Source organism: Pelobates fuscus, chromosome 5 (genome assembly GCF_036172605.1).
Source record: "Pelobates fuscus isolate aPelFus1 chromosome 5, aPelFus1.pri, whole genome shotgun sequence".
NCBI classification, from domain to species: domain Eukaryota; kingdom Metazoa; phylum Chordata; class Amphibia; order Anura; family Pelobatidae; genus Pelobates; species Pelobates fuscus.
In genome coordinates, this window is record NC_086321.1 from 270182067 (window position 1) to 270209999 (window position 27933).

The following is a 27933-nucleotide window of genomic DNA, read 5'->3' on the forward strand; positions in this document are numbered from 1 at the left end:
GCTTGAGCTGAACTCCAGCCTGCATCAATCAGGTCCAAAATGTTTTGGCTTGGGGCTAGATCAAGCTACCCACTAGCCAACAAATGAGCATTATATGCATTTGTACCGCAGCTCCAAATAATAAGAAAAAAAAAATATATATATATATTACTTCAAATCCATAATGCAGGTCCAGATAAACGGTGCAGGCATTTTAGTTCTACATAAAATTAATTAAAAACAGCAGGATAATGAACCCACACTAAGAAAATTCAGAAAAAATCCACAAAAGAGATCCATGCAAGTATATGTTTAATAAAAAAATATAGAAAAAAAAAAAAAAATATATATATATATATATATATATATATATATATATATATATATATATATATATAACAATAAGAAAGCACGGCACTCCTCCTCTATTTATCTATAGATCAAAACAATGCCTAGGTGCAATCCCGCGTCCAGATATAGAATACAAAAATAAAGGGAGCACTCTGGGTCTTCTCTTCAGTGAAAAAAAGTATTTACTGTATCAAATAGAATACATTACATGTGCAGAACAAATCGACGTTTCGACCCTGCTGGGGTCTTTATCAAGATCTTGATAAAGACCCCAGCAGGGTCGAAACGTCGATTTGTTCTGCACATGTAATGTATTCTATTTGATACAGTAAATACTTTTTTTCACTGAAGAGAAGACCCAGAGTGCTCCCTTTATTTTTGTATTCTATATATATATATATATATATCCATTGCTACAGACCATATATGTAAATGGACCATACATATAAAAATAAATTTTAAAAAAAGAAAGAAAATAAGTCCATACGCCTGGGCAGAACATTTTTTTTTAAGATAAAGGGATACTGAACACGTTTCGCATCTAACAGACGCTTTATCAACATCAACCTAGAGTGAAAATGATGCCTTAGTGAGTAAAAGCTCACCGCGCAGGGGTGAGAAACTCAATTTATCTTTATATAAAATCAGCATAAAATAAATACATGCATTTTTAAAAAAGGTCATCAAGTGAGAACATTCATAATTGTTTTCCCCCTAATTATAGATTAAACAATTCAAAAAATGTACAAGCGCTATGAAGTGACCTTTCGATTTCACACTCATAAAAATAAGTAAATATAAAAATAATGTGATAATTAAAAAGGTCCACATTCCAAATCGGAATTTACGATTAAATGCTTAACATGCTGTAAAAGGAGTTCTAGATCAATACAGATTGCCAGTCAGTATGCATAGTTGTAAAATCTTATACAAATATTTCTTGCTTTACACAAACGGTTTGTGCCTGGAGCTTGTATCTTCTTTATCTTAGAAAATCTTTTCAAGTCTTATCTTTTGTACTTGGTTTACAAAAAAAATTATATGCATAGGTCATTCAGAAAAAGACCATACTTGAATGGGGATCTTTTACAAAACCGTGAAATTTAGCTTATTGAAAATAAAACTGCAAACTGTAGCCCTAAATGCCCAAAATAAAGCAAATATCTGCAATCTATCATTTTATCTTCATTGCTGTGGCATATGTTTTAAAATACAGTTTTTAATATGCCAAAGCTCACTTTTTAATAAGTAAGCCCCATGCATTTAATTCTACTGATGTAGCGGAGTCAAGCATCACAATATGAAATATTATAAAACAAGTTTAGAATAAAAAAATACTAATATTTATATACTTTTTTTAATTAAAAAACAAACAAAACAAAAAAAAAGGTTACACTTAAACATTTAAAGTACCAGCATGTCCCCCCTTAATTGCGTACTAGTGAACACAGTTTACCTTGTCCTTGGTTGTGGTCAGAGTGGTTAGCAAATGATTGATCCAGCCTTAGTGTGTTCAAACAGTATTTTAGACATTTCAGGATTTACACTACAGGTCCACAGGTCAGTTTTGCCTCACCTACAGGTGTGGAATGTGAATTAATAAGGCAATGCCTTAACCCCTAAATAAGCAGGGATAGGTTACTCCATATATCTCATGACATACCATTGATCTATCAGGGGTTATGGTAATGTGGTCATATTCAAATGCAAATATGCAAAGAACTACAGCATATTCGAAACTCTGAACAAGAGCCGTCAAAAGCTATTCATTCAATATGATTGATACATAATAAAGTGGTTTATTTAGCAATATGGTTCATAGTTTATTCTATTTTTAACTACACTAGTCTCATTTGAGATCCGATGCCTCTATTGCCATTTAAAACAAAACCGAAATATGTATTAAAGGAAAACGCCACACACAAAGCTTCCTAGGGTGCTTTATTTGTGAGAATATGCTCATTTTAATAGCAGTATAGGAAAGAGTTATTTTTTTTATTTGAAATCAGCAGTTTATAAATAATTGCACAAACACCTCCCTGGCTGTCAGACAACCATGTAGGTTATCTTCCAGATTTCGTTGGCTCCACAAAGATAACAGAAGTGGCTGGTGCACTCTGTCCTGGCTTCTCCCACAAGTCACAGTGAGCCTGTGAGTACACGTACGCCCCAGGCCTGAGTTTATCTCTACGTCCCTGGCTTGCCGCGGTTCCCTTGCTCCGAGCGCACTTAGTATTAAGCCTCCGATTGGTCATTTCTGGGGAAAAGGGAAGGGCTTGTAAAGGCTGCAGACAAGAGATCTGCTGCTTTTGCAAGCTGTGTTTATATATACTAACCAATGAGACAAAAACACACTAATAAATGCGTACATGTTTTCATTAGAGGCAAATCTGCAAAAGAGTGATTTTGTATTTGGGCAGTGGGTTGTCCTTCAAAAGGGACACTATAGGCATCCAAACTACTTCAGCTCATTAAGGTGGACTGGGTGCACTGTCCCAGGTCCCTTAACCCTGCTATGGTAACTTTTGCAGTTTAATAAACTGCAAAAATTACCTTTGAGTGTTAACGCCACCTCTAGAGGCTGTCTATTAGACAGTCACTAGAGGAACTTCCTGGTGGTTAGGCGACTTTTGCTGACGCTGGATGCCTTACTTTTGCTGACGCTGGATGTCCTCACACTATGCATGAGGACATCCAACATCATGTAAACCTAATAGGAAAGCAGCATGCTTTCATATGGGGAATAACTAATGGGAGCACGGGCTTTGCCGAGCATGCGCATTAGGTGTTCCCCACCAGCTGATGTCTGAGGGGGAGCAGCGGAGGTGAAGCCTGAAGTGACAAAATGTTTTGTTTAACTCCTTCTGCACTACGGGGGGGAAGGGGCTCAATGGGGACACTATAGGGAGCTTATGTGCCAAGAAAATAACTTTGTTGGCACTATAGTTTCTCTTTAAAGATGATTCGATGCAACAACAGAAAGCATTACTGAGCAAAGAGTCAAGGACTTCTAAGTGAGCAATAATATCGATTTATTTTAATGTTACTTAGCTAGAGAATGGAAGCAGGAGCCCTAACACACACTCATGTCCTCCTTTCAGTAGCTGCACATCTTACACATATTAAAGGAAGCATCAGAATTTATTTTTTCTTTCCTGTGCTTCTAACATCAGGCAGTTACAATATACTCATCTTGTGACTTTAAAGTAGGGTCTGGATTGAATCTTCCATAAATCGGGATGACAATGTCCTTTATATCCTTACCAATATGGATACAGCTCTCTCCTGGATCCCAGGGTGCAACCGGGCCTGAGGTTGGCCAATTCTCACAATGTGATTTGCAAAAAAGTAATGATGGGGGGGCGTGTCCTGGCGGCGGTGCTGAGCGGATGCATTTATTGAGTGCTCCGCTCCGACGAGACCCACAGGAGCAATTAGGCGATCATAGCCAAAATAAAACAGGGGCAACATATACCCCAAGTCAGAATGTCGCAAGCCAAAGGGAAGAGGCAAGCGGATAAGGCAGAAAAGACCGCATTTGTTACCTCGAGGACGCCGCAGGGGAAGCAGGCCTTGGTGCAGGAGGAAATCCAAGATGGCGCCGAAGAACCTGCTGAACAGCATAGTAAGTCCCCAGACAATGAAAGCCCTCTCACACAGGAGGTACTGCGGACACTGCTGGAGGAGATGTCTGCTAGGTTGGAAAACAGCTTTAAAACAACAAAAGGAGCCTTGCATAAGGATATCCAAGAACTGAAGGTGAGAACAACCAGGACGGAGACCTAAATGGCGGACCTGGCTGAAGCCCGCAAAGGCCTGGAAGAAGAGGTAATGGGGCTACATAACCAAATTAAAGCATATGAACTAAAAATTGCTGACATGGAGGATAGAGCCCACCGAAATAACCTGCGGATACGCGGGATAAAAGAGGAAGTGGGGCAAGCAGAATTGGCAGCTTATCTGCACAGCATGCTGAAAAAGTTGGCACCTGATATACCACCAGACCAGCTACTTATGGACAGATACCATAGAACAGCTAAACCCAGCTTCCTACCCCAGGACACCCAGAGAGATGTCCTCGTCAAAATGCATTATTATCACGTAAAAGAGGTGGTGCTCCAAACGAGCCGGGCGAAGAAGAAACTTCCAGAACTCTATGGGGGGTTGATAGTGTTTACGGACATATCAACATATACGCTAAAAAGAAGAAGAGAATTTAAAAGTATCACGGAACAGCTCAGGATCAACAAACTACCATACCGGTGGGGATACCCGGTGAAAGTCCTGGTGTCCAGAGGAGGGAAAGTATCGACCATAACTACGCCTGAGGAAGGGACCAGTTTGCTACAACGGTGGGGCATAACTGGTCTTCCACATACTAATAGCAGCCCTGACGCTCATAGCTAGAGAATGGAAAACCATAACAGCACAGACAAAAAGAGCCCTGACAAAGCAAATCTCCACTAATTTACAATACGAAAAGATAGCGAGGAAAGCCTACGGAAACAGTACAAGATTTGAGGAAGCACAAAGTAGCTGGGAAGCCATAAATACCCCCACGAGACAGGAGGACAGTGAATAGTCCTCAAACCACGGATATGACCCCCAAAGGAGACTTTGTAATACAACGGGTATATACCCCCAGGCGTACAAGAGGGAGCCTACGGGATATAGACCAGAGAGGACTGAGAGGATAGACAGAAAATATTTAGCAGAACAAGAGTAGAGAGAGGAAAACACCAAAACAATAAGAGAACAGAACCGGTGGGTGTGTGAACACGCTGATCTCGCAAATCCATCCCACCCCCTTTATCCCCCCCCATCCCACCAGCTATTTTACCCCTTCCCTCACCGGGATACTAGAGGGGAGAAACAGAGGGTTTAGAACTTTGGAAAACTTGAGGAGAACACATATTGAGAAGCACATACTATAATCGGTACAAAGCAGTTAGAGTACAATCGGACAGGGACCATAAGGGTACGCGTACAGGGGCAAAGAGCAAGAAAGGTCCCAGAACCCAATGAGAGATAGCAAGCCCAGGACGAACAATATGGATAGAATGTCATTGAAAATTACTGTACCATGTAACATATACACTGTATGATGGAAATGTGTTGTACTGCCATACCCCCCATCTCTCTTCTGTACCACATGTTTTCATTTCTTGGAAAATAAAAATTGTCCAAAAAAAAAAAAAAGTAATGATGGTCCAGGCACTCAAGTTTGATCTAGTGGGCAGATTTTTTGGAGCAAAATCGAAACAACGTTTCAGCCCACAACAGAGTCTTTGTCATTACTTTTTTTTACAAATGTCCTTTATGTCCACCTCCCTCGTTTTTCACGCTTACCAATGGCCTCTTTCTCCTGTCCTCTTGCACGACTCCAGTTCAAGGTATGTGCTCTCTGCTCTTATTTAGCGTGACACACATATCACATACCACCCTCATGACTGATTAGTCAATGAGGCTTCTTAAAAAAAAAAAAAAAAAAAATATTCTAAGAAACGTATCATTGGCATTTATATAGCGGCAGCTTCTTCCGCAGCGCTTTACAATGTAATCAAGGATGAAATGTAAAAAAAAATTAGACCGTTACAATGTGTTACAGAAACAATGAATTGATGAGAACCCTGCTCAAACGAACTTACAAAACTTAAATTGGCACGATCACCGCCTGGGGAATTTGCAAAAATTGCCGAGACCCCTAACTGTGACATCACCACTAGGGATCTGGTAGCTGGGGTGGCAGGGAAAGGAGAGTTCCACTTACCTGAACCGGTCTCTCACAGTTGCCGCCATCTTCTTCCAGCTGGTCCACTTCAGTTACTAGTGCTGCTGACGTAACTAAATGCGCAAGAGTACAGCACTGATGTCTATGGAGGTTCCAGACAGAGCCAATTCCCTGCAGCCATCACTGGTGACAGCTGTAAGGATTGACACTTCTAGATGGTGGGAGCTCCGCCTTGTGTCTAAGTGTCAGGCGTAGGAAAAATACATAGTCCCTACTTTGTCTTTTGTTTTTAGTTAGAAATAGATAAAAAAAAAAAAAAAAAAAAGGAGTATGTAAGTGGAAGAGGAGAGGAAGCGATTGGGAAAAGTCAAGTACAGCCTGACAGTGCCACCCTATACTCAGCCCAATGTATTTAGTGCCTTTCATGAGCAAACTTTTTACCCAATTGTTTTTTTTGGTTTTACACGATTTCAAAATAACCATTATCCTAGAATTTAAAAAAAAAAATTTAATCTCGGCAGTCATAGGGTTCCAGAGGTGCTACTGCATTTCATTAGAAATATACAAAACAATTAACATCTTCCAATTACCAGCAGTGTCACTAATGCTTTATATCAGATGCCAAAGCAGCTTAAGTTGTTTGACATTGTTTTATATGAAATCAGCTGAGGCACTCTAAGCAGCTTCTAAATAGGGGCTCTGTTCCAATTCCAAAAAGGTGTCTGTCTGCAGCATGAGGAGCCCTCACCCTGCAGATTCCATTCTCACTGACTGGTGTTTGTCAGGTTTGCTTGCCAACCCTAACTGAGCATGTCCCATTTTGATGAGCTGTCAAGCTGCAGATAGCCCAGTCTGAGTAAAATAGCAGATATCTGTAAAGATACACATTTGTTATACTGTAATCTGGAAGCAAGTGTATTTTGTCCCTACAAAGACGTTCCTGACAATCTGACACTGTGGTGACAAAACAATTAGTAAAGCAAAAAAAGGCTTGTGAATCTGATCATATTGTACCGTTTGTTCCTTAATACCATCCTTTTGATGTCATATCTTTTAGGGAGCCGGCCATTTGGAGTTTAAAAAAGACTGGCCTCAGAAATCGAGCAGTCAGGGAATTCTAACTAAGATAAGATAGGAATTGTGGGAAATCTAAGGTGTTTTTCAATAAATGTGTAAACTGAACCATTTTAAGAAGAATTTAAATCATATCACGCTTATTAAAATAAAAAAGTGAAACACATACAAACCAATGACAAATTATAGATATTTGTATTTTTCCTGGATTAAATATACTTACTACTAACAACACTTTAAGCAACAGTGTAAATACTGGAGAATTTTTATTAGATCGCTATAAAACAGCTATAAAACACTGTGCTCACAGGCCAAAATCCCCTACAGATTGTGTTTATGGGCTTATTATGTTTCATTGGACTTTGTATGCAGATAGCCTGATCAAAGAGCATTAGGCCTGCTAGGGTCGGTTATTTACTTAGTAAGTGTGTTTAAGCCAGGAATTTGAAACATGGATTGTATCTAACAACAGTATTAACAGTATTGTTCGTCTTGCACAACTACTGGTACTTTGTTTGTTAATACTGCCCGTCTCAACCACTATTACAAAAAAAAAAAAAAAACAGTTCACAGCTAATGGTAGTCAATAAAGCAAGCATGTTGCAATATGACCCTGTGAAACTTATAAACAGGTCTCATTATCCACAAACGTTTGCCTAAATGGACTGTGTCAGCTATTTGTGTCAAAGCTACGGTGTCAAAAAAAAAAAACCCTCCTCCCCCCCCAAAAAAAAACCCACAGCAACACGCGAAGAGGATAAGAAGTTATACAACAAGTAGACAGTAGAACATTTTTTATATTTTAAGATGTCATGTCATTAGTATTTTATGTGTTCAATGGACAATCTAAGAACCAAAAAACAGTATATCTTAATATAGTGGTCCTGGTGCACAGAGCTTGCCCCTGCACTGTGAGATTTCTCAGAAATGGTAATGTTTACATTTGCCAGGTAGTATGCCTCTAGTGGCTGTCAGACAGGACAGATCCTTATAAAAATGTTCATTAAAGGGATACTATAGTGCCAGGACCACAAAGCTGCATTCATGGCAGTTTCGCTCCCCCTCCCTCGCGTCCCCATGCCCCCCACACCCACAGTAAATAAAGGGATAAAAAAAAAAAAAAAAAAAAACAACTTTATTTTCCTTTTCTCAGTGCCAATTTCCCTCGTAGCTGGGTCGACACTTCGGCACCTCTTCCAGCCCGCGACGAGCTGGGTCTAATGCGCAACACACATTAGACCTCCCTATATAAAAGCATTGAATCGATGCCTTCCAATGTGGAAGAAAAATCTAACGCTGGAGGTTCTCATGCAGAGCATAAGGACGTCCAGTGGCAGATACCAGACCAAAGATCGGTTTCAATTCAGGAAGCCCTCATGGCTCTCTGGTAGACTTTGCAGAACTAAGTACAAAAGGGACAGTGCACCCAAACCACTTCAGTTAGTTTAAGTGGTCTGGGTGACTACAGTGTTCCTTTAATTGAAATGAGACATGTTCTGTAATATCAGTCACAGCATGATAACCCCCCCAACGTAGACAGTTCTTCTCAGAGAAACATTGGGATAATTGCGGTGTAGCAGCTGCTGTGCCAAGACAGATCTTTAGATTTATAACATTTGTTATGATATGAAAAAAAAAAAGGAGATGGAATAAGATAATCATGCTTCCTGACATTTCAAATGGACAAAGGAGGACATTTTGATTTTAACTCCTTAAGGACCAAAGCTATTTTGAGATGTTTTACATTAGGGGTATTCTAGAACACATGCATGACTGCTGATCCAGAGCAAACCCCCAACCCCCGTTGCCCTCTGTAAATAATAACACTACACAAGAGTTATGGGTAAGGGCAACGGCCACAGCTTTATTAATTCTTGACACAGACCAGCTTTCCATCCAACTGCCAGCTGTTGAGAGACTTCTCACAACAGGCAGATACCACTTATTTGTCCAAGAGTTCATATCAGCCTGCCTACCGCCATCAGCCCTCGACAGGCTGCGACTCCCCAAGTTGACTCAACCATTTATTTCAATTTCCAATGCGCTGGCCAGGAACACCGCCACCGCGATGTCGACCCTGTCCAGTCCCTCCTGTCGGCATCGCGCCCCCCGCAGCCAGCGCCAACTCCACTCCCGATTGAAGTCCCAAATTAAAAATATCAAGCCCAATACTAGTTAGGTGGACCCCATCCCTCCGCATCAAATTCCTGTTATCCCCTTCCAGCTCCATGTGACGAACCACTATGCCCCCGAGACTTCGAACAAACCTGGCAACCACCATGTTCAATTTTCGCCGAGCCCGCTCAATCCCGCGGGCGTGCGGCAATGCCCGCCAACAGGGGCGCGGAACCATTTCGGACCAAATAAGCGTGAGGTCTCGGAAGAGAGCCATGCTTTGTCATGCAGAGGAGATCCACCGTTCTAACCCGACCCAAATCATTACCTCCCACGTGAACCACTAACGTAACAGGCCCGGACACAAACCTCCGTAACTGAACACATTCCGTGAAAAACTGGCCCCAGGAGAGACCCCGAACACCACGCCACCGAACCCTGGCCACTTCAAAGGGAATGCCTCCCGTAGGACCTTTCCTCGGCTCTGCGTGCTGACCAATAAATATAGGAGTGACCCAGAATCCAGACAACACGAGGGGAACCTACAAGAAAGAAAAGTACAAAAGATGCGGCCGAATATATAACTTGAAGCGACCCGACTCCCACCTGCCCAACCGCTTAATCGAGGCTTCCGAAAACCCTAACATGCCTGCTTGAGTAGCAGCCCCAACCCGAAAGGAGTGAGCCGAGTATCCTGAAACGTCCACACCGACTGCCAATAAAGCCGCCCTAAGCTTAGCTGAGAACTGATACCGAGTTAACGGGGCCCCATCAGCATGAACCAACAAGGAGCCCACCCGGCCCGCACGAACTGCTAAGTACGATTCCAACAACCGCACTGGGCAGAAGGGGCCGCTGGCGGCACCAATTTGCACCCAGGCACCTAACCCAGCACGGTCGGTTTTCGACCGACAAACCCGAAGATCCAGGGCCGAGGCCAAAAGATGCACGTCCGACAATAACATAGGAGATAACGACCGTAGGTTAGGAGCCACCAGCTCCCCCACCCTAAACGCCCCCAAAAAACAAAGAAAAGGCTACCCGAAAAAGTAACGCCTCAAAATCAGAAGCACATACTTTCGGAAGGACTTTCAACAAAAGCTCCAGCAGGTCCGCAGAGATCAGTCTATGGCGATCCTTACCCTTTCGAAGTCTCCAACCCTTCAATACCCTCTGAATAATGAATTCTTTGGAAAGATCCCTCCAACCCAGAAAACGAAAGAAAAAGGACAAGGCAGACATAGCACGCAACACTAGACTTACCTTGGTGACACTAGACTTACCTTGACACTCCAAAGAGGCTAGGAGAAGCAGAGTGGCATTGAACCGGCCTTCTTCTGATAAAACCCTTTGAGTCCTATCGGCCAAGGACAGCCAGTGAGACCATACCTCCTGATAGGCCCGCCATGACCCCTGGGATAGCAAATCCGCCAACAACCGTCTCAGGTCCCATAAAGATGGAGGACAGGACCGACAGGACCCACTCGGTCTGCCCTGGGCGCCGCCTCTCGAAACCGGTCCCACTGAAACCGAGAAAGAGAGTCAGCCACCACATTCAATACCCCAGGAACATGACACGCCTTAACCCAGACATTAAAGCGTAAACTTAACAGCACTAAGCGCCGGAGCAGGGCCAACACCGGAAGGGAGGCAGAAGTAGCCCGCTTAATAACGTGAACCACGCTCAAGTTGTCAGTATGAAAAACTACAACATGACCTCGCAACTCTCCACCCCAGAGATCCAAGGACACCACGATTGGGAAGAGTTCCAAAAAGGTGAGTTTGCGCATGATATCCCTACCTTTCCAGCCCACCGGCCATGACTCTGCGCACCACTGACCACGAATGAACGCACCAAATCCCACGGAGCCAGAAGCATCCGTAAAGAGATCCAACAATGCATTGGGTGCAGCCTCCCAGAGCCAACATGAGTGGCCATTGTAGGTGCCCAGAAAGGAACTCCAGACGCGTAAATCCTCATGCATGCCATTGTTTACCCTGATGAAATGATGCGGTTCCCGAATACCGATCGTGGCCAACGAAAGTCGACGACAGAATGCCCGACCCATGGGAAGAACCCGACACGCAAAGGTCAGGTGACCCAAAAGGACCTGCATCTGCCGCAATTGAACCTTCTTAGCTCCTTTGACCCGGTCCACTAATTCCAGAAGAACCGTGAGCTTATGCTCCGGCAACCGAAAAGTCATATTCACGGTATCAATTTCGATACCGAGAAACGATAGCCCAGTCACCGGGCCCACTGTCTTATTTTCAGCGACCGGAACCCCAAACTCCTTAGCTATAGCCCGAAAGGAAGTCAACAAGTCCACACATACTTGGGACCCCGCAGGGCCCACAAACAGAAAGTCATCCAAGTAGTGCGTAACTGAGATCCGACCTGATTGCTGAACAGTAACCCATTCGAGAAAGGAAGAAAACATCTCGAAGTATGAGCAAGAAATCGCACACCCCATGGGCAGGCACATATCGTAATAATAACTACCACGAAAGTGGCAACGCAGGAGGTGGAAACACTCGGGGTGTACTGGTAACAGCCGAAAGGCAGACTCAATGTCTGACTTGGCTAGCAGGGAACCCGCTCCAGCGGCCCGAACCAGTTCCAAAGCCCTATTCAAAGGATGCGTATCGAACCCGACACACCTCCTTTCCGAGGTCATCGTTCACCGATCCTCCAGCCGGGTAAGACAGGTGCTGAATTAATCGGAAGGAGCCGGGTTCTTTCTTGGAGACTAAGCCCAGCGGTGACACGTGGAGATTGTGAAAGGGAGGAAAGACAAAGGGGACGGCCATCCGCCCCCGTTGAATCTCCTTATTCAATTTGTCCTGTAACCGATCCTCCATCCCACGGACCGATTTCAAGTTTTCCGCGAAACAAAAGGACTCAGACATGACAAAGGGATTCCAAAAGCCCTTCAAAAATCCCCTTAACAGAACCGCCGCGGCACGTCTATTGGGATACCGGTCGAGCCACGGCAGCATCCTTGTGACGCTCACTGGAGTCCTCGCTTCTAGGTACGTCATCCCTACCGGTACCCTTCCCCGAGCTCGGTCTCCCTTTTTTAACCCCTTAAGGACACACGACATGTGTGACATGTCATGCTTCCCTTTTATTCCAGAAGTTTGGTCTTTAAGGGGTTAAAGCAGCGCATAGCGGGGTGTGCTCCTCCACAATGAGAGCATTCATGTCTGAAGCGACATGAACTGAACCATTTACACTGGCTTTCGTTGAACAGCCAGCAGACTCCTCTCTTGTGGCCTGCCGGCGCGCCACTGTGCACGCCGGCAGGCCCTGGAAAAGGAGATGGTGATGGTCTACACGGCATCATCAGAAGTAGCCATAGGCTACCATCCTGCATGCTGAAGTCCATGACCGGGCATGCTGCCATTTTGTGCCGAAACAGTTGGTCATAGCGAAACCAACACTGGCCCCCATAAATATTATAAGCCCCCCAGATTAAATCCAGATACCCAAATAGAGAGCTAGCCTTCTCTGGAAAACGACGGACTAAGTTACTAGAATAAATATTAAACCCCTGAAGCCAGTTGCCGAACGTGCGAGGAATCTGCTTAGACGTATCGCCCCTATGAGGATCCCCCCTACGGGGCCTGTCAACAGATTCCCTGTCAGGGGGAACCAAGGACAAGAAGTCAACGTACTCACCATTACAAATCCTGTCCTGCGTTTCCGCGGGGATATGGACTCCCAGAGGGGATATGATACACCCAGGCAGACACAGTCTAAACCCTCCTTGAACCCCCCCTAGATGCCTGTGCACTATTGCTCTGCGCCTGCGACCCCCCAGACAACTGTTCTAAAACTGCGTGCAGTAAACTCACAACCTCCCTAGAGCTACCCTGATCGCCAGGCAATGCGCCCCATACGTAAGGTATGGGTATGAGTAAGGTAGCTAGCAAGATTTATATATCAAGATACATGTAAAATGTTATTCTAACCTGTATGAGAGAGGTTAAAGGATCACTATAGGGTCATGAACACAAACATGTATTCCTGACCCTATAGTCTAAATCCAGCAAATAGGTGGGTTAGCCCCCTATAAAAGTTTAAAACTCACCTTATTTCCAGCGCCGCGCGGGTCTGCCGGTGCTGGCTCCGCCCCTTTTGTGACATAGCACGGGGCGGGGCCAAATGCCATTTTGGCCCATCAGGACCTCATAGAGATGCATTTAATCAATGCATCTCTATGAGGAAAATTCAGTGTCTCCATGCAGAGCGTCGGGATGCTGAACATCAGGGCTACTTACTGTGCAGCCCTGAGCCAGGAAGCCCCTCCAGTGGCCATCTAAGGAGTGGCCACTTGGAGGTTCCCCTAGGGGCAATGTAAACACTGCCTTTTCTCTGAGAGAGTCTGCGTGTGGATCTGAGCTGCCACCTTGGAGCGGGTCTCCCCTCTAGCCCCTGGTTGAGGGCTTGCATCTTTGTGCCTTAGTCATTCCTGGTGTCTCGCAGGAGCCAAGACTTTCCACCGCAGGGAGCGACCTAAATATCGGGGTGATAGTCTTGTTCATCGACAGATGATCCGCAGTCAGTGTGGACGATGCGACAGGGCTTTGCCTCGGTGGGCTCTCGGCCCAGGTAGGCATACTTGTGCATTGGTGCGTGCTGAACTAGTTGGGTCAGCCGGAGGGGGTCCCCTGTCGGCAGTCTTCTCTGCTTGAAGATCTCCTGCTCCGACAGGCAGGTCATTCTGCAGTTTTGAAGTTTCAGCCAGAACCTCTGTAAATAGCTCCTCGAGACGCAGAAGGGTAGATTATATAGAGCTGTGAGGAGGCTGCCTGGTTAGGCTCTTACCCTTTGTGTCAGACAGGATATCAGGCGCCATTTTGAGTAGTGTGAGTTGAGAGTCCATTCTGGGAGGAAAGCTGCAGTATTTGGCAGGCAGGCCAGTGGGAACCGGGATAACCCCCACCGGTCCAAGGTGTAGGAGCAGAGTAGGTCCACTGGACGTGCCGAATAGCGGGGAAGTCGGCCGCCCTTCTTAATGCAATCATCCCACATTTGTATTCTGTATCATCGTAATACTCTATTACAGGGGTTCCCAATTATTTTTTCCTTTGGAACCCTTTGACATAATTTATCAACGTCGTGGAACGTTTTTTGTAAGTCAAGGTGTGTACATCTGTGCTTGTATGTGCCAGTGTGTGTATGTGTATATCCAACACACACGCACATAGATACACACAACTTGACACACAGTGTGTATGTGTATCTGTGTGTCAAGGCGGGTGTATCTGTGTGTCAAAGTGTGTGTGTATCTGTATGTGCTAGTGTGTATGAATCTGACACACGCACACACTGGCAGATAGTGGCACACAGACACACAGTGTGTATCTGTTTGTATGTATCTGTGTGTCAAGATGTGCGATACACACTGAAACACATACACACCTTGACACACTGACATATACACACACATTTGCACATTCTCTTTGACAGACAAACACATATACACATACATTCTCACTGACAAGCACACATTCACTCTTTGACAGACACACAAACACATACAAACTCCCTAACAGACACAAATACAATTATTTATTTATTTTTTTACATTTTACTCCACCCAGCCCCCCTACCTTTCAGAGTGCTGGCATTGAGTCCCTGTGATCCAGTGGGGCTTCTGGGCTGCTTGCAAGCGGTCCATGGGGTCCAGTGGGGCTGCTGAGCGGCTGGCGGTGAGGGAGCAGTGATCTCCCTGCTCAGCTTGTGCACCTCTTAGTTATGCCGGAGTGACATCATATTCCGGTTCCAGCATCACTGCTGTGTGCGTGAGAGAGCAGAGCAGGGAGATCACCGCTCACTGCTCACTCACCGCCATTTTATTTTTGTAACTTTTGGTGGAACCACAATTGGTAAACGCTGCTCTATTCAATCATATCCCCACATGTACACATTTCTCTCTAATTGTGCCCTTAATCCAAACCTTAAGGATCACTGTAGTGTCAGGAAAACAAACCCGTTTTCCTGACACTATGTAATCCTTGGGGGACCCTCACCCTCAGGTTCCCCCTCCCGCTGGGCTGAAGGGGATAAAACCCCTTCAGCAGCTTACCTTGATCCACCGCCGGGCTCCCTGCTGGTACTTTTACTGCATGATGGTCTATTCCATCAACAGGCGTTAAAGCGCTGCACAGTATAAACCGTCACGTGGTCTGTAGGTGGACCACTCCACAGGTCCAACTCCCCCTGAAACGCCAGAAGCCGAAGATGACCCTCTGGGCAAAGATGGCGGTGCTAGCAAGCGACAGGTTCATGCAAGTCAATCTCAAGACTACTGCAAAGTTTAGTGTTGTGATGAAAATAAGTGAAAAATGCATTTCGATGTTTGAGGCAGCATGAAGCATCGTGCACTGTCATATATGCTGGGGCATTTACAGATAAACATAAAGCGCATGTGCATTCGTACATTTCTTTGTAAGCGTTTTATAAATGCATACTCCCTTGTGTACACCACTGCAGGAGTTAAACAAATTTACACAGTATGCTCCAGCTGTGCCAGGACAAAATGAAATACAACAAATTAAAAAAAAAATATTGTATAATTCTTATTAAAGGGACACTATTGTCACTCTAACAACTACAGCTTAATGTTGTGGTTCTGGTGTCTATACCAAACTCTTTCAGGCCTTTTAATGTCACCACTGGCTTTTTAGAGAAAAGGCAGTGTATGCATTACTGACTAGTAACACCTCTAGTGGCAGTCACTCAGAGATCCTTCCTTAGTATGCATCACTAACTGTGCAGTGATTTTACATGCTGCACGAAGGTGCTGAACATTCCCTTTAGATGCATCGATTCTCCTCTGAGTAAATGCGGATTGGTGCAGAGTGGTGTTTTGCCACGCATGCGCAATAGCCTCCCAATGTTTTTTCTATGGAAAAGCATCGAATTGGCTGACCGGCGCAGTGTGAAAAAAAGGCAAGTTTAAACACCTTTCACATGTGATCTAAGGGGGTTGGGAACTCCAATAGGTAGTTTAACACTATAATGTCAGGAATACATGTTTGTATAAAATGAAATAAAAAAATAATTTTAAAGCACATTTCATAGCAAATGTTTAGACATTTACAACAGTTTTGTTTTTTTTCCATCTTAGGGGTGGGAATATGCATATTACTTTATTGAGTAATCCGTGCAAGACAAAACAAACACAAACTTGGTCAAGAAGTCATCTCTAATCAGAAAAGCATCAAACCACATTCAAGTCTAGGCCCATTAGCGCTGTAAAGTAATTCTGAAAATATGTTGGTCAAGAGACACAAGTCATTAAGCAGAACACATGAAATATTTAATATTTTAAAATCAAAGGATTTTCTTTTTTAATTCAAGATGAGTAGAAGGATCACAACAGGCCCAGACAAATATTTTAAAATCTGGAAGCCAGCAGTAAACAAGCAGGAGCCAACACGTTTTACCAGTTATAAGCACGTTGCCTATATATTCAGACAGTGGCAAGCAAATCTGATGCCACCTATACAAATTAATAAAATTGTGTTTTTTATATTTATTTTAATATTATATAAATAATAAATATAAAATAAAAATAATAAAATCGTGTTTTTTATATTTAATATTATATAAATAATATAAATAATAAAATTGTGGTTAAGTAGCATCAGAATGTGTGTATGTATGAATATATTTATCTATCTCTTGTCCATGCTCTAGTAATTTCCTGTATGGATTATTGTAACACTCTCCTGATTGGTCTTCCCAAAAGCTGTATTGCATCGCTACAGTCTGTAATGAATGCTGCCGCCAGACTGATTTTCCTCTCTAGTCGGTCCTCTCACACCTCACCCCTCTGTCAGTCCTTACATTGGCTTCCTGTATCCTATAGGAGTCAATTCAAAGTGCTCACCCATACCTATAAAGCACTGAGTAATTCTTGCCCCTCTTATATCTCTTCACAGCTCAATAGGTATGCCCCATCTCGGTCTCTCCGCTCTGCCCATGACCTTCTCCTATCCGGCCAACTCACGCTTGCAGATGGGAGAAAGAAGGACAACCACTACTTCAACACTCCGTTGATCTACTCATTATGGCCTCTACTATAAGACACATGAAAAGCCCCATTGGAAGTTGCAAAAAAACAGCTTAAGGATTGTTAGACTGAAAAATAAGATTCTCTAGTCTGATGAGACAAAGATTGAAATGTTTGGCATCAAATCAAAGCACCCTGTGTAGGGGAAACCAGGCACTGCACATCACCTGACAATACCATCCCAGTAACAAAGCACAGACATAGCATCATGCTTTGGTGGGATTTTTAAGCAGTAGGGACGTGAAGACTAATCCGGGTTGAAGGTAAAGCAAAATACAGAGATATCCTTAATGAAAACCTGATCCAGAGTGCTCAGAACCTAAGATAAGGATGAAGGTTCGCCTTCTAACAAGATACTAAGCACACAATTAAGACAAAGCAAGAGTTTTTTGGGGACAAATGAATGTCCTTAAGTGGTCCACTACAGCTTGGACTTGAAACCAATCAAACATCTCTGGAGAGACCTGAAGATAGAGGTTCACTGACAGTCCCCACCCAACCCAACAGACCTGAAGAGGATCTGCAGAGATGAATGACAGAAACTACCCAGATCTAGGTGTGCAACACTTGTTGCATCATATCCAAAAACACTTGAGGTGGTAATCGCTAACTAAGGTGCCTTAGCTTGGTACTAAGCTGCTGAATACTGATAATCAATTTGATATTTTAGGTTTTTGTTTTGTCCATTTGCTGAATTTGTATTGGTGTAACAGAAATTGGTTTTCGCTTTGTCATTTTGGGGTATTGGTCAAAGAATAAAGTGGATAAAATAGGATTTAAACCATTGTATTATAAGGTTGCAACATAGGTAGGGTTAGGTTAAATCCAAGACAAGGAACATCAGTGCTGTACCCAAAACATATGTGTGAGAGTACAATATTGAGGTCTGTAGATGATCCCATAAGACTGACGAAGCCTCCATAGATCATGTCTCGCAATAAGCAAAATGATGCCTGAATACCACAGCTGTCAATTGGCATGGCTGCTCAGATTGGATAAAAATGGACAGGAGATATCTGCCTTTTGTGAACTTTGGGGTTTACCACACAAGACAGTAGTTCCTACTTTCTTTTAATGTATCTGAATAAGCATCAGTATTTCATAAAGATTATAATAACTGAATAAAATACTCAGAAGTGACAGAGCTGCTTTCAGATGTAAAAAAAAACAAAAAAAACTCCATCCATTAATTGAACAGGTGTTTTGTCTTGTGTAGAAGTGAGCAGTTCTGAATTTATTTCCGAAGTGCCCCACTCAGCTTTGCATTATTTTCATAAAATAGATGTGGTTATTGCATCTTTAGTCTGAACCTTTTGTGGCCATCTGATTGCTAACCACTAAATTCATGGGAATCGCAAAAATAAAACAGAGCCTTTTCTGAAAAACAGCACTGTTTCCAACTGCAAGGCTGCAGAAAAAGCAGCTACGCACCGAAATGAAAGCATTAGGACAAAATAATTCTGGTGCTCCTGCTGTCCCTTTACGTTAAAATTGGCTTGTCCTCTGCATTTGTATACCCAGATATCAGTTTTTTATTGATTTTGTTCCAGTAAGGGTTCTTACATAGTTACTGAGAGTTAAAGAGCACATGAACATGGGGCTCAATGCTTCAAGGCAGAATGGCTGGAAGGTATATACTTTATGGCCTAACCCCCTATTCTCTTTTAGGTTTACCTCTTATAGAAGGTTCTCCTCAACCCTTTTGCACTAGTACAAAACTCCTGAAAACACAAGGCCCAATATTCGAGAGTTGCTATTTAAAGTGATGGAACACTGTAGTATAATAAAGGACTCAAAGCATGAAAAAGAACCACCACATGGATATTATAGAAAAAGTGAAGCACATATAAAAGAGATGCAACTATTTTGCAACAATAAGTGATGCATCAAATAGGGCATATAAATAAAAAAAAACAACATACAATGTAGTCGTATAAAAGCACTACAAATCGTGTCTAATCCAGAGTGTGAGTGTGACACTCCATACACCCGGGAAATTTTATTATTATATATGAAATGGCATGTAAAACCTTAAGCACGCACAGTCCACATCATGAGGGTGTGCATCCTGAGAAAAATGACTAAACTTAACTTGGAAATATAGATGTATTAATAAAATTCATATTACATGTTTTTTGCTCTAGTGACAGACAGGTGTTTATTGATATAGTCATTTAATTATCCTGATTTCAACCAAAAATGCCTACAGACACGAAAACGGGTAACAGAAAGGAGAGGCATTGCAATAGGGTCAGCCTGAGCTCACCCCTTGCACCTGCTTTTGTGTATAACTGTATTAAATCATATATGGTTTCCTGTTTTATATATGCTCTATGTACAAGCAGCAAATTGCCAACGAGTTGTATGCAATAATATATCTAATTTATAAAGGTGCTACTATTTACTGTAATTATATTACCATTCTATAAAAAAAAAAAAAAGTATTGGAAAACAAAAGCATAAACAAAAAACTAATTGTATGTATATTTCTGAAGACGACGAACAATGGTTTGTTGATAAATAAATTGTAATATATTCCACCCATCCAGCTCAAGCCTCAGACATTACTTCATCTGTGCAAGTGTATGAAATGAATATTTAATCAAGGACAACTTGATGTGTAGGACTTTCATACACAGCTTCCATACTCCTGTGGAACTATGCTGTTTTAGCAGTGTCTACTTACATATTGGATGCAAACACTTTGCCGGGGGAGTTTTGCCGGTGCAATGTTGACAGAAGTCATTTGTTATGTCATAAAAGTGTAGCATGCCAATTACCTATTTATTGGCCAACTCACCTTCACAATCCCCTCACTGATAAAAGTGGTCTTGTCCCAAAGACAACATGGGGTATTTCCATCGGCCTTGGAGGTGTAGACATGCTTCCAAAGTTGGAAATAAGCTATTCACCCAACAATTGTTATTTTGTATTAGTTACATCAAATGTAAACTCCTTTCATGGTGTGTATGCAACTTTGTCCACTATGTACTTAAATATGGTTCCACCTTTGCACTGTGAAGTCAAAATTGTGTTTTCATATTCCCTTTAATTGGTGGCACAGTGGCAGTCACTGGTATAAAAGATTTCTCAATAACAAGACATTCCATGTATACCTATCCTGGTAGGGATGGGAGTGGTCCTCTGGTGGTCTACAAATTGAGGAGAGTTTGGGACAGACCTCCAGTTGGTGCTCTAAGAGTAATAAGGCAAAATACTGAGATACTAGACCACATTGCAGTGCTCTGCCACATGAAAATACCACAAAGATAGCTAGGAGCATAGACAAGGTAACAAGAAAGAGTGTCCTTAAACACATACATTGAGTTCACATTGGCCGAAGTTATTGGAGCCAGGGCACTTTCTACTCAAAATGACCCACTAGGGAAGTCATTTAATCCCATCCTAGTATTCTATGACATCATTTAACCAAGTTGTGCTATATGGATATTATCAAATCAAAATAAATTAATACTAGCTAATTTATCCCACCAAACACCATTGCAAAAAATAAAAATTGTGTTCATTAAACTACATATTACCTACCATACTATCTACACCAGGGCTGCCCAATAAATAGATCCCCAGATGTTCTAGAACTACAACTCCCATGACGATCTTTGTAGGCCTTTAGAACAACAAAGCATCATGGGAGGTTTAGTTCAACAACATCTGGGAATCTACCTATTGGGCAGCCCAGTTCTACCCTCTTTCTTCTAACACGAAAAGAGTCATTAAAACAACAACTTCATTACACACACACTTCACAATCTAAGTTGAAAAAAATCCCTAGTTCTGCTATTGCAATACATGTTATCTTGGCAGTCCATATTACTGGTAGGAAGTGAATGGTAGGGGACTCCGAAGGGTTGCAAGGGGAAAACAAACGAATAAACAGCAGTATTTTTAATTCTGACAAAGGCTAAGACAGACTTCCCTTCAAGAAGTAATCTGAGAATGTTCATAGCTTGGTTCTATGCACAGATGCAATAAGAATGAAACTCTAAACAAGTACCAAATATAATGTTCTTGAGAGAAGTGCTTTTTATAAACATCCTACATATTGAACTTGAGCACGGAAGGTTCCAACCCATGAACTAGGTTTAAACTGCAAGAAATTACAGAACTCAGCACATAATTCATGTTCTATGCTTCAAATTTCAATTTCTACGGAATTTCTCCAAGTTACCCTCCAGTGCTGGAACGCCCATAATTTCAAGGATCCAGCATTTTATTTTTAAATTTACATTTTTATTGGACTTCGAAATGACATACAATGGTAGAAAAAATAAATAAAATCTCAGAGGACTTAGGATAATCACTTAACAGTTAATGAATGTTAACATTATAAACAAATTATATGGATTGACCTGGATCTGCCGTGTTGTTTGGTTGAGGTTTTTCCTCCATAATAACATGGATTTTCCTAAATTCTGTCTATATCTTCCACAAACAACTTATTGTTTCAAACCATTGTATTTTAAATGAAGAATTTTTTTTTCTGTAAACATCGTCATTGCAGATCACGAAAGACAAAATACAGTACACTACAAACCCAAACATTGGCAATTTGAGATATGTATGTTCTAGTCTTATTAAACAGGAAGATGTTCTTAAAGGACCACTATAGTGCCAGGAAAAGCTGAAGTTGTCTGGATGCCTATAGTGGTCCTTTAAAGTTAAAAGGATACTACAAGCACTAAAACCAGTTAAACCCCTATAACCCTGTAATTCCCCAGTTACTCCCTGCTCCAAACTCCATCCTGCCCCAGACCAATAATCTTCCACCAGTTACTCCCCATTTCTCCCCCTTAACCCTAATCACCCACCCTAACCAGGTTACTCCCTACTTCAGCCCCCTTAATGCAATCGGCCACCTATCCGAACCCAGCTACTCCATGTGTCATCACCTTATCCATTATCAGCTATTACGATTTCCAAGTTACTCCCCGCTTTAACCCCATCAATCCCCTATCCTGCCCAATTACATGCTTCTGCTCCACTTAACCTATTACGCCCCTGTCCTGTTCCAGTTATTCCATGATTGTGCCTCGTAACATCTTCAGTACCCTGTCCTGTTACAGATTATCTCAGCTTCAGCTCCATTTACTCATTCAGAGACATGGAAAGAAGGAACGGTTGTCATGGCAGTGGCACCCCTGAGGACCCCCTGCTGCCTGTATAGTAAAATAAGGGGCCCAGCCAACGCTATTTTCAGTTTCCAAAGTAATCAATATAAATCTAGCAATGCTTCCATATAGCACGTCTGATATCTGTCTGAGGGGTGCAGATAATACAATACACAATCAGCAACTTATTTAGAATTTAAGTTTACTAATCACTGTTCCATAACACTAAACAGGCAACAATTCAACTCTTTTGCAGGTTGTCTTCAATCCTGAATTAACTTTGTACATTAGCGATGATATATTATTAGTATTTATATAGCACCAACCTATTCCGCAGCACTTTACAATATTATGAAAGGGGGAAATTTAATAATAAATTAGACATTTACAAAATGGTACAGAAAAAATAGATAAATGAGGGCGCTGCCCAAATGAGCTTACAGTCCAGAGGCGGTGGGGTATAAAAACAACAGGCAGCAAGGGGGACAGCAACCAAATAAGGTGGGAAAGTAGCAGAACGGGGGGTGATAGTGGAGTGTGGATCTTTAGGAGAGAGGAAGAAAGAGATATGTGACATAGAAGTTACTCTGGGAGGCCATAGGCATTTCTGAAGAGATGGGTTTTGAGGGACTTCTTAAACAATTGACTAGGGAATGAGGGGACGAGGTGTCTTTTGACACGGAGACACTGAACGAACGTTGGGAGACATAGGAGGAGAACCACGAGAGGACAGTGTCACAGAGGATGAGGGATTAAAGAGTTTGGAAAAGGCAGATATCATCAACAGTGTTAAACGCTGCAGAGAGGTCCAGAAGAATTAGTATGGAGAAGTGCCTTTGGATTTAGCTGCGATTAGGTCATTTGTGTCTTTAGTAAGAGCAGTCTCAATAGAGTGGAGAGGGCGGAAGCCAGATTGAAGAGGATCGAGGAGAGAGTTGGAATTAAGGAAACAAGCAAAGACAAGTCTTTCTAGAAGCTTTAAGTAAAAAGGGAGCAGGGTATGGGTTGATAGTTGGAAGGGGAAGATGTGTCTAGGAATGGCTTTTTTAGGATAGGTACGACAGTAGCATATTTAAAGGGGAGTAAGGACAACGGCAGTAGAGAGGGAGCACTTGAGAATGTGCATTAAGGATGGTACAAGACAAGACATAAGGTGGGAAGGTATGGGATCAAGAGGACAGGTGGTCAGACGAGAGGGGAAAATAAGCACAGCCACCTCCTGTTCAGTAGCAGGGGAGAAGGCCTAAAGGGGAGAAGGCCTAAAGGGTAGAAGAGCACCTGCTCTTCTGCCTCAGCTCCCTGGTGTATATAATTATATATATATAATTCAAAACCAATTAAAAGTGCATGCAGACAGTGATATACAATTAGAAATCCACTCAAGATGGCATCTAAAAAACAGACACCTAATGCATTTGCTGCATTGCAACGCACTTACTAAAAAAAGTGTTGGCAAACTTCAAAATGTAAAGTTATATCACCCATTATAATTAGGTCAGATAGCATCGGATAATATCAAATATGCAAAGCTACAAAAAAAAAGAAAAAAACATGTTATATATATATATATATATATATATATACACACTATTTAGATTGATAGACTGAAGATGTAAGTGAAGAATGGCCATAATCAGAAAATGGCATAAGGGAAATGACAAGAGGTTGCCGAATGAAACGAGGCACAAGACTGGGATTGGTTTTGCATTTGATGTAGTTAAGAGTGCTTTTTTTTTTTTATTTATTTGTTGCTTGGTTTCTCCTTATGAGAAACCTGATTGATGAGATCAGCAGACACTTAAATTACACTTCCTAAAATGTGAGTAAAAAATGCTTACTTCTAAAGCACAGGAAAGTAACATTTCGTATTAGAAGGGCTCAATGAAGAAAACCCACACAAGCAAACAATCCTTATATATGTTATGTACGCATAAACGTACATAAGAGAAAAATAGTGGTGCCATTAAAAGGGCACACTATGCACCATAATTCATATCATTGTACTGTTTTCTGCCAACCAATTTTGTTTCAAACGGTCTTGAAGAAGTTTGACAAAAACCAAACCCTCTTTAACTGCTGATATAATGTGATCGTTACATCAATCTTGCAACAATAATAAGCTGCATGCACTGGGCTTACCCATCTCCAATTTTCACAATCCATTGTTGCTAAAAAAATATATATATATATATGGATGGTGTTGGATGCATAATGTGAAAGTAACTTTGGAGTGGCTGTAGAGGGTTGAAGATACAGCAGCCAAAGACAGGACTGTCCTGAAAACAACTTGTAGTGGTTTTGGTGCTTAGAGGGTCACTAATACTACTAGAACAGTGGTTATTACCTTCTGTTTGGACCAAGGCACATGGGAAACTTTTTTCCTAGGGACTTCTACTTTCTTTTTAACTTCAGCAGCAACTTATAAATGTCACATTTTTTTTGAAGCCTTTAGTACAGAGATATTCATGCTTCTAGCAAACTGACTGAAAGTGGGTCTAAAACCAGTTTGCCTAGTTGGAGCGATTACTTATTTTTTTGTGTTTTTTTTTTTTTGTTTGTTTTTTTAATTAATTTTATATCTTCCAAACAGTTTTATATCTTCCAAACAGTGGTACAAAGTTCCCTGCAATGGCAATGCCTTTCCTCCTTCTGGGGTTTAGGGTTACTTTTACAGTCCTGTGGTACTGCTCTAGTTAACCTCCACACAAAAAGCGAAGCATTAAGCAAGCTGTAGGTTACAACCTATCCGATTACACTGCGGCCTCCCAGCTGTAGCACATCATTTAGGAAAAACAAACAAAAGCCTGAGTTTTAACTTTCAACCTGTCTGTCTATTACACCTTAGTGACCACGTGATCCAACCCTCTATGCAGAGCAAACAACCAAGGAATTGTACAAACTTCAGACTACAGGAGTATGCAAATTCAGTTGATAGCTTCAGTGTCCATATATTGTAGACACCTGAGGCAAGGAAAACAAAAATCAGGATCAGAGGGTTTTATTCCAATTCTATACACTGCACCCTCTACATGATTAACATTATTGCCAGTAATTGTTTCATATAATATTGCCCATCTAGTACTTTATCTAAACCAACAGATAAAATCCAGTAGGGACTGTCTAATAAATATCAATGGAAATATAATTTGCAGATACATGTAACACCCAGTAAGTACGTTTGCTCTAAGAATGACTTAAAGGGACACTATAGTCACCAAAACAACTTTAGCTTAATGAAGCCGTTTTGGTGTATAGAACATGCCCCTGCAGGCTCACTGCTCAATCCTCTGCCATTTAGTAGTTAAATCCCTTTGTTTATGAACCCTAGTCACACCTCCGTGCATGTGACTTGCACAGCCTTCCATAAACACTTCCTGTAAAGAGAGCCCTATTTAGGCTTTCATTATTGCAAGTTCTGTTTAATTAAGATTTTCTTATCCCCTATGTCAGGGGTAGGCAACCTTCGGCTCTACAGATGTTTTGGACTACATCTCCCATAATGCTTTTACAGCCATATTGCTGGCAAAGCATCAAGGGAGATGTAGTCCACAACATCTGTAGAGCCGAAGGTTGCCTACCCCTGCCCTATGTTAATAGCTTGCTGGACCCTACAAGTGCCTCCTGTATGTGATTAAAGTTCAATTTAGAGATTGAGATACAATTATTTAAGGTAAATTACATCTGTTTGAAAGTGAAACCAGTCTTTTTTTTCATGCAGTCTTTGTCAATCATAGCCAGGGGAGGTGTGGCTAGGGCTGCATAAACAGAAACAAAGTGATTTAACTAATAAATGACAGTGAATTGAGCAGTGAAATTGCAGGGGAATGATCTATACACCAAAACTGCTTTATTTAGCTAAAGTAATTTAGGTGACTATAGTGTTCCTTTAATGGTTTGAAAACGTTACAAAAGGAGGAATATCTTCAAACACATTAAGACACACACACACACTTGTGTGCAATCTTCCATACTTTATTTTACTTTCCTTACTTAAGATAATAGAAGTTTGTTTACCAAGCATTAAAAAAATAATAATTCAACCAAAATCCACATTTTGGCTGAAAAAGCCAACCTGTAATTATAGTGGACTTTTTTCCTAAATCTGCTTTTTTTTTGTCTACATTTTGCATTTCAGGTCTCACTTAAAATTGGTGTTTAGTAAATAAACCTTTGTATAGTTTATCACACCATGCACTTTCACAAACCAAATACAGCATTATCACTATATGTATTACTGTTCTATGTAAATGCACCATACCCCATGGGCAATCATTACAATATAAAATATATTACATTTTAATGATCAGGAGGTTTTGCTCCATTCCCAAACTTGCACCTTATCTCTTTGGGGAGGTGCTATGGGAGGAGGGGCTGTGGGAGGATTAACCACTGGTAAAAAGCATGCATGTGAAAGTTGGGTTTCAGTCTGATGCAGCAAACATTTCTTTACACCTCTGAAAGGAAGCATTCCTTTATATTGGGCAGTGCAGCCAGGCATCCAACTAGTTATGTGTCTTTTCTGTTCTTACTAAACAGGGGGGGGGGGGCATTAGCTTGTAAAACCAAATGCACCTTCCACCATAGTATACCACAGCTCTCTGTGAGCAGAGTTACATTCTACAATGCAGACATCATAAAAAGAGTAGCTACCGGTATGTCATAACATTTAAAGCATCACTAAGTCATCCATCTATTTATTTCCAGGGCCACAATGTACCCTCCCAAACAGAGAAGAATTAGATCATTAATTAGGTGCCAGGAGCCAGCCTATGCCAGTCTGTAGGCAAGGTACCAGGGGGATCTGAAGTCACTTTGTGGGAGGTTGAAGGTGTCCTACCTTTCCAATAGTCATGCGGATATTGTCAGGTGCACCCAGCTGTCCTGCTATGTAGAGCTCGCTGCTGCAGTGATCAGATAGCAGCCCTCCTCCTCCCTCTCTCCTCGCTCCTGTCCGCTCTCCCTCTGGCTCACTCCCTGCAGGATGATACAATTGATCCTCTCCTCTTGCTGTTGTGCTGTGAAGCCACGCTTAGCTGTAGTATCCCCTTGCAGCTCCTGCACAATCAAGCAGTCACATTCATTCATAAATCATGACAAGTGCTGCTTTATCTCCTGGAGGACTCAGCGCGAATTAGGGGCTACCAGGAGGGACAGCCACCTCTGCATGGGCAGATAGAATGCAGCGAGAATCTTCCACGTTCTACGGACAGCAGGACTATAATGAGTGGAGGCAGAGGGCTCTGATCCCTTCCTTTGTGTGATTAAGGAAGCATGCAGCCAAGAATAGGAACCTCCCCAGGGCAAGCAAATTCATATTTATAAGGAGGGTGGGGCTACCGCAAAGACAACAGGTTGCCAGGCATCCGTGTTCATTTATTTTAATGTGAACTACATAGAGATGGCAGTATCTCTAGGTGTCTCTAATACAGGGATACCTGGGAGGATGTGTTATCGTTTAAAAAACATG

General features: G+C 42.0%; 1 protein-coding gene across 1 annotated transcript in view; it reads right to left on the bottom strand.

The window, feature by feature from the left end:
- Positions 1 to 27718, bottom strand: part of CORO2A (coronin 2A) — a 197608-nt gene extending 169890 nt beyond the window's left edge. Inside the window, exon 1 of the mRNA XM_063455291.1 lies at positions 27304 to 27718. Coding sequence (XP_063311361.1) covers positions 27304 to 27318 — 15 coding nt within the window. The 5' untranslated portion in view covers positions 27319 to 27718. The remainder of the gene's footprint in view (positions 1 to 27303) is intronic.
- Positions 27719 to 27933: the final 215 nt, after the last annotated feature.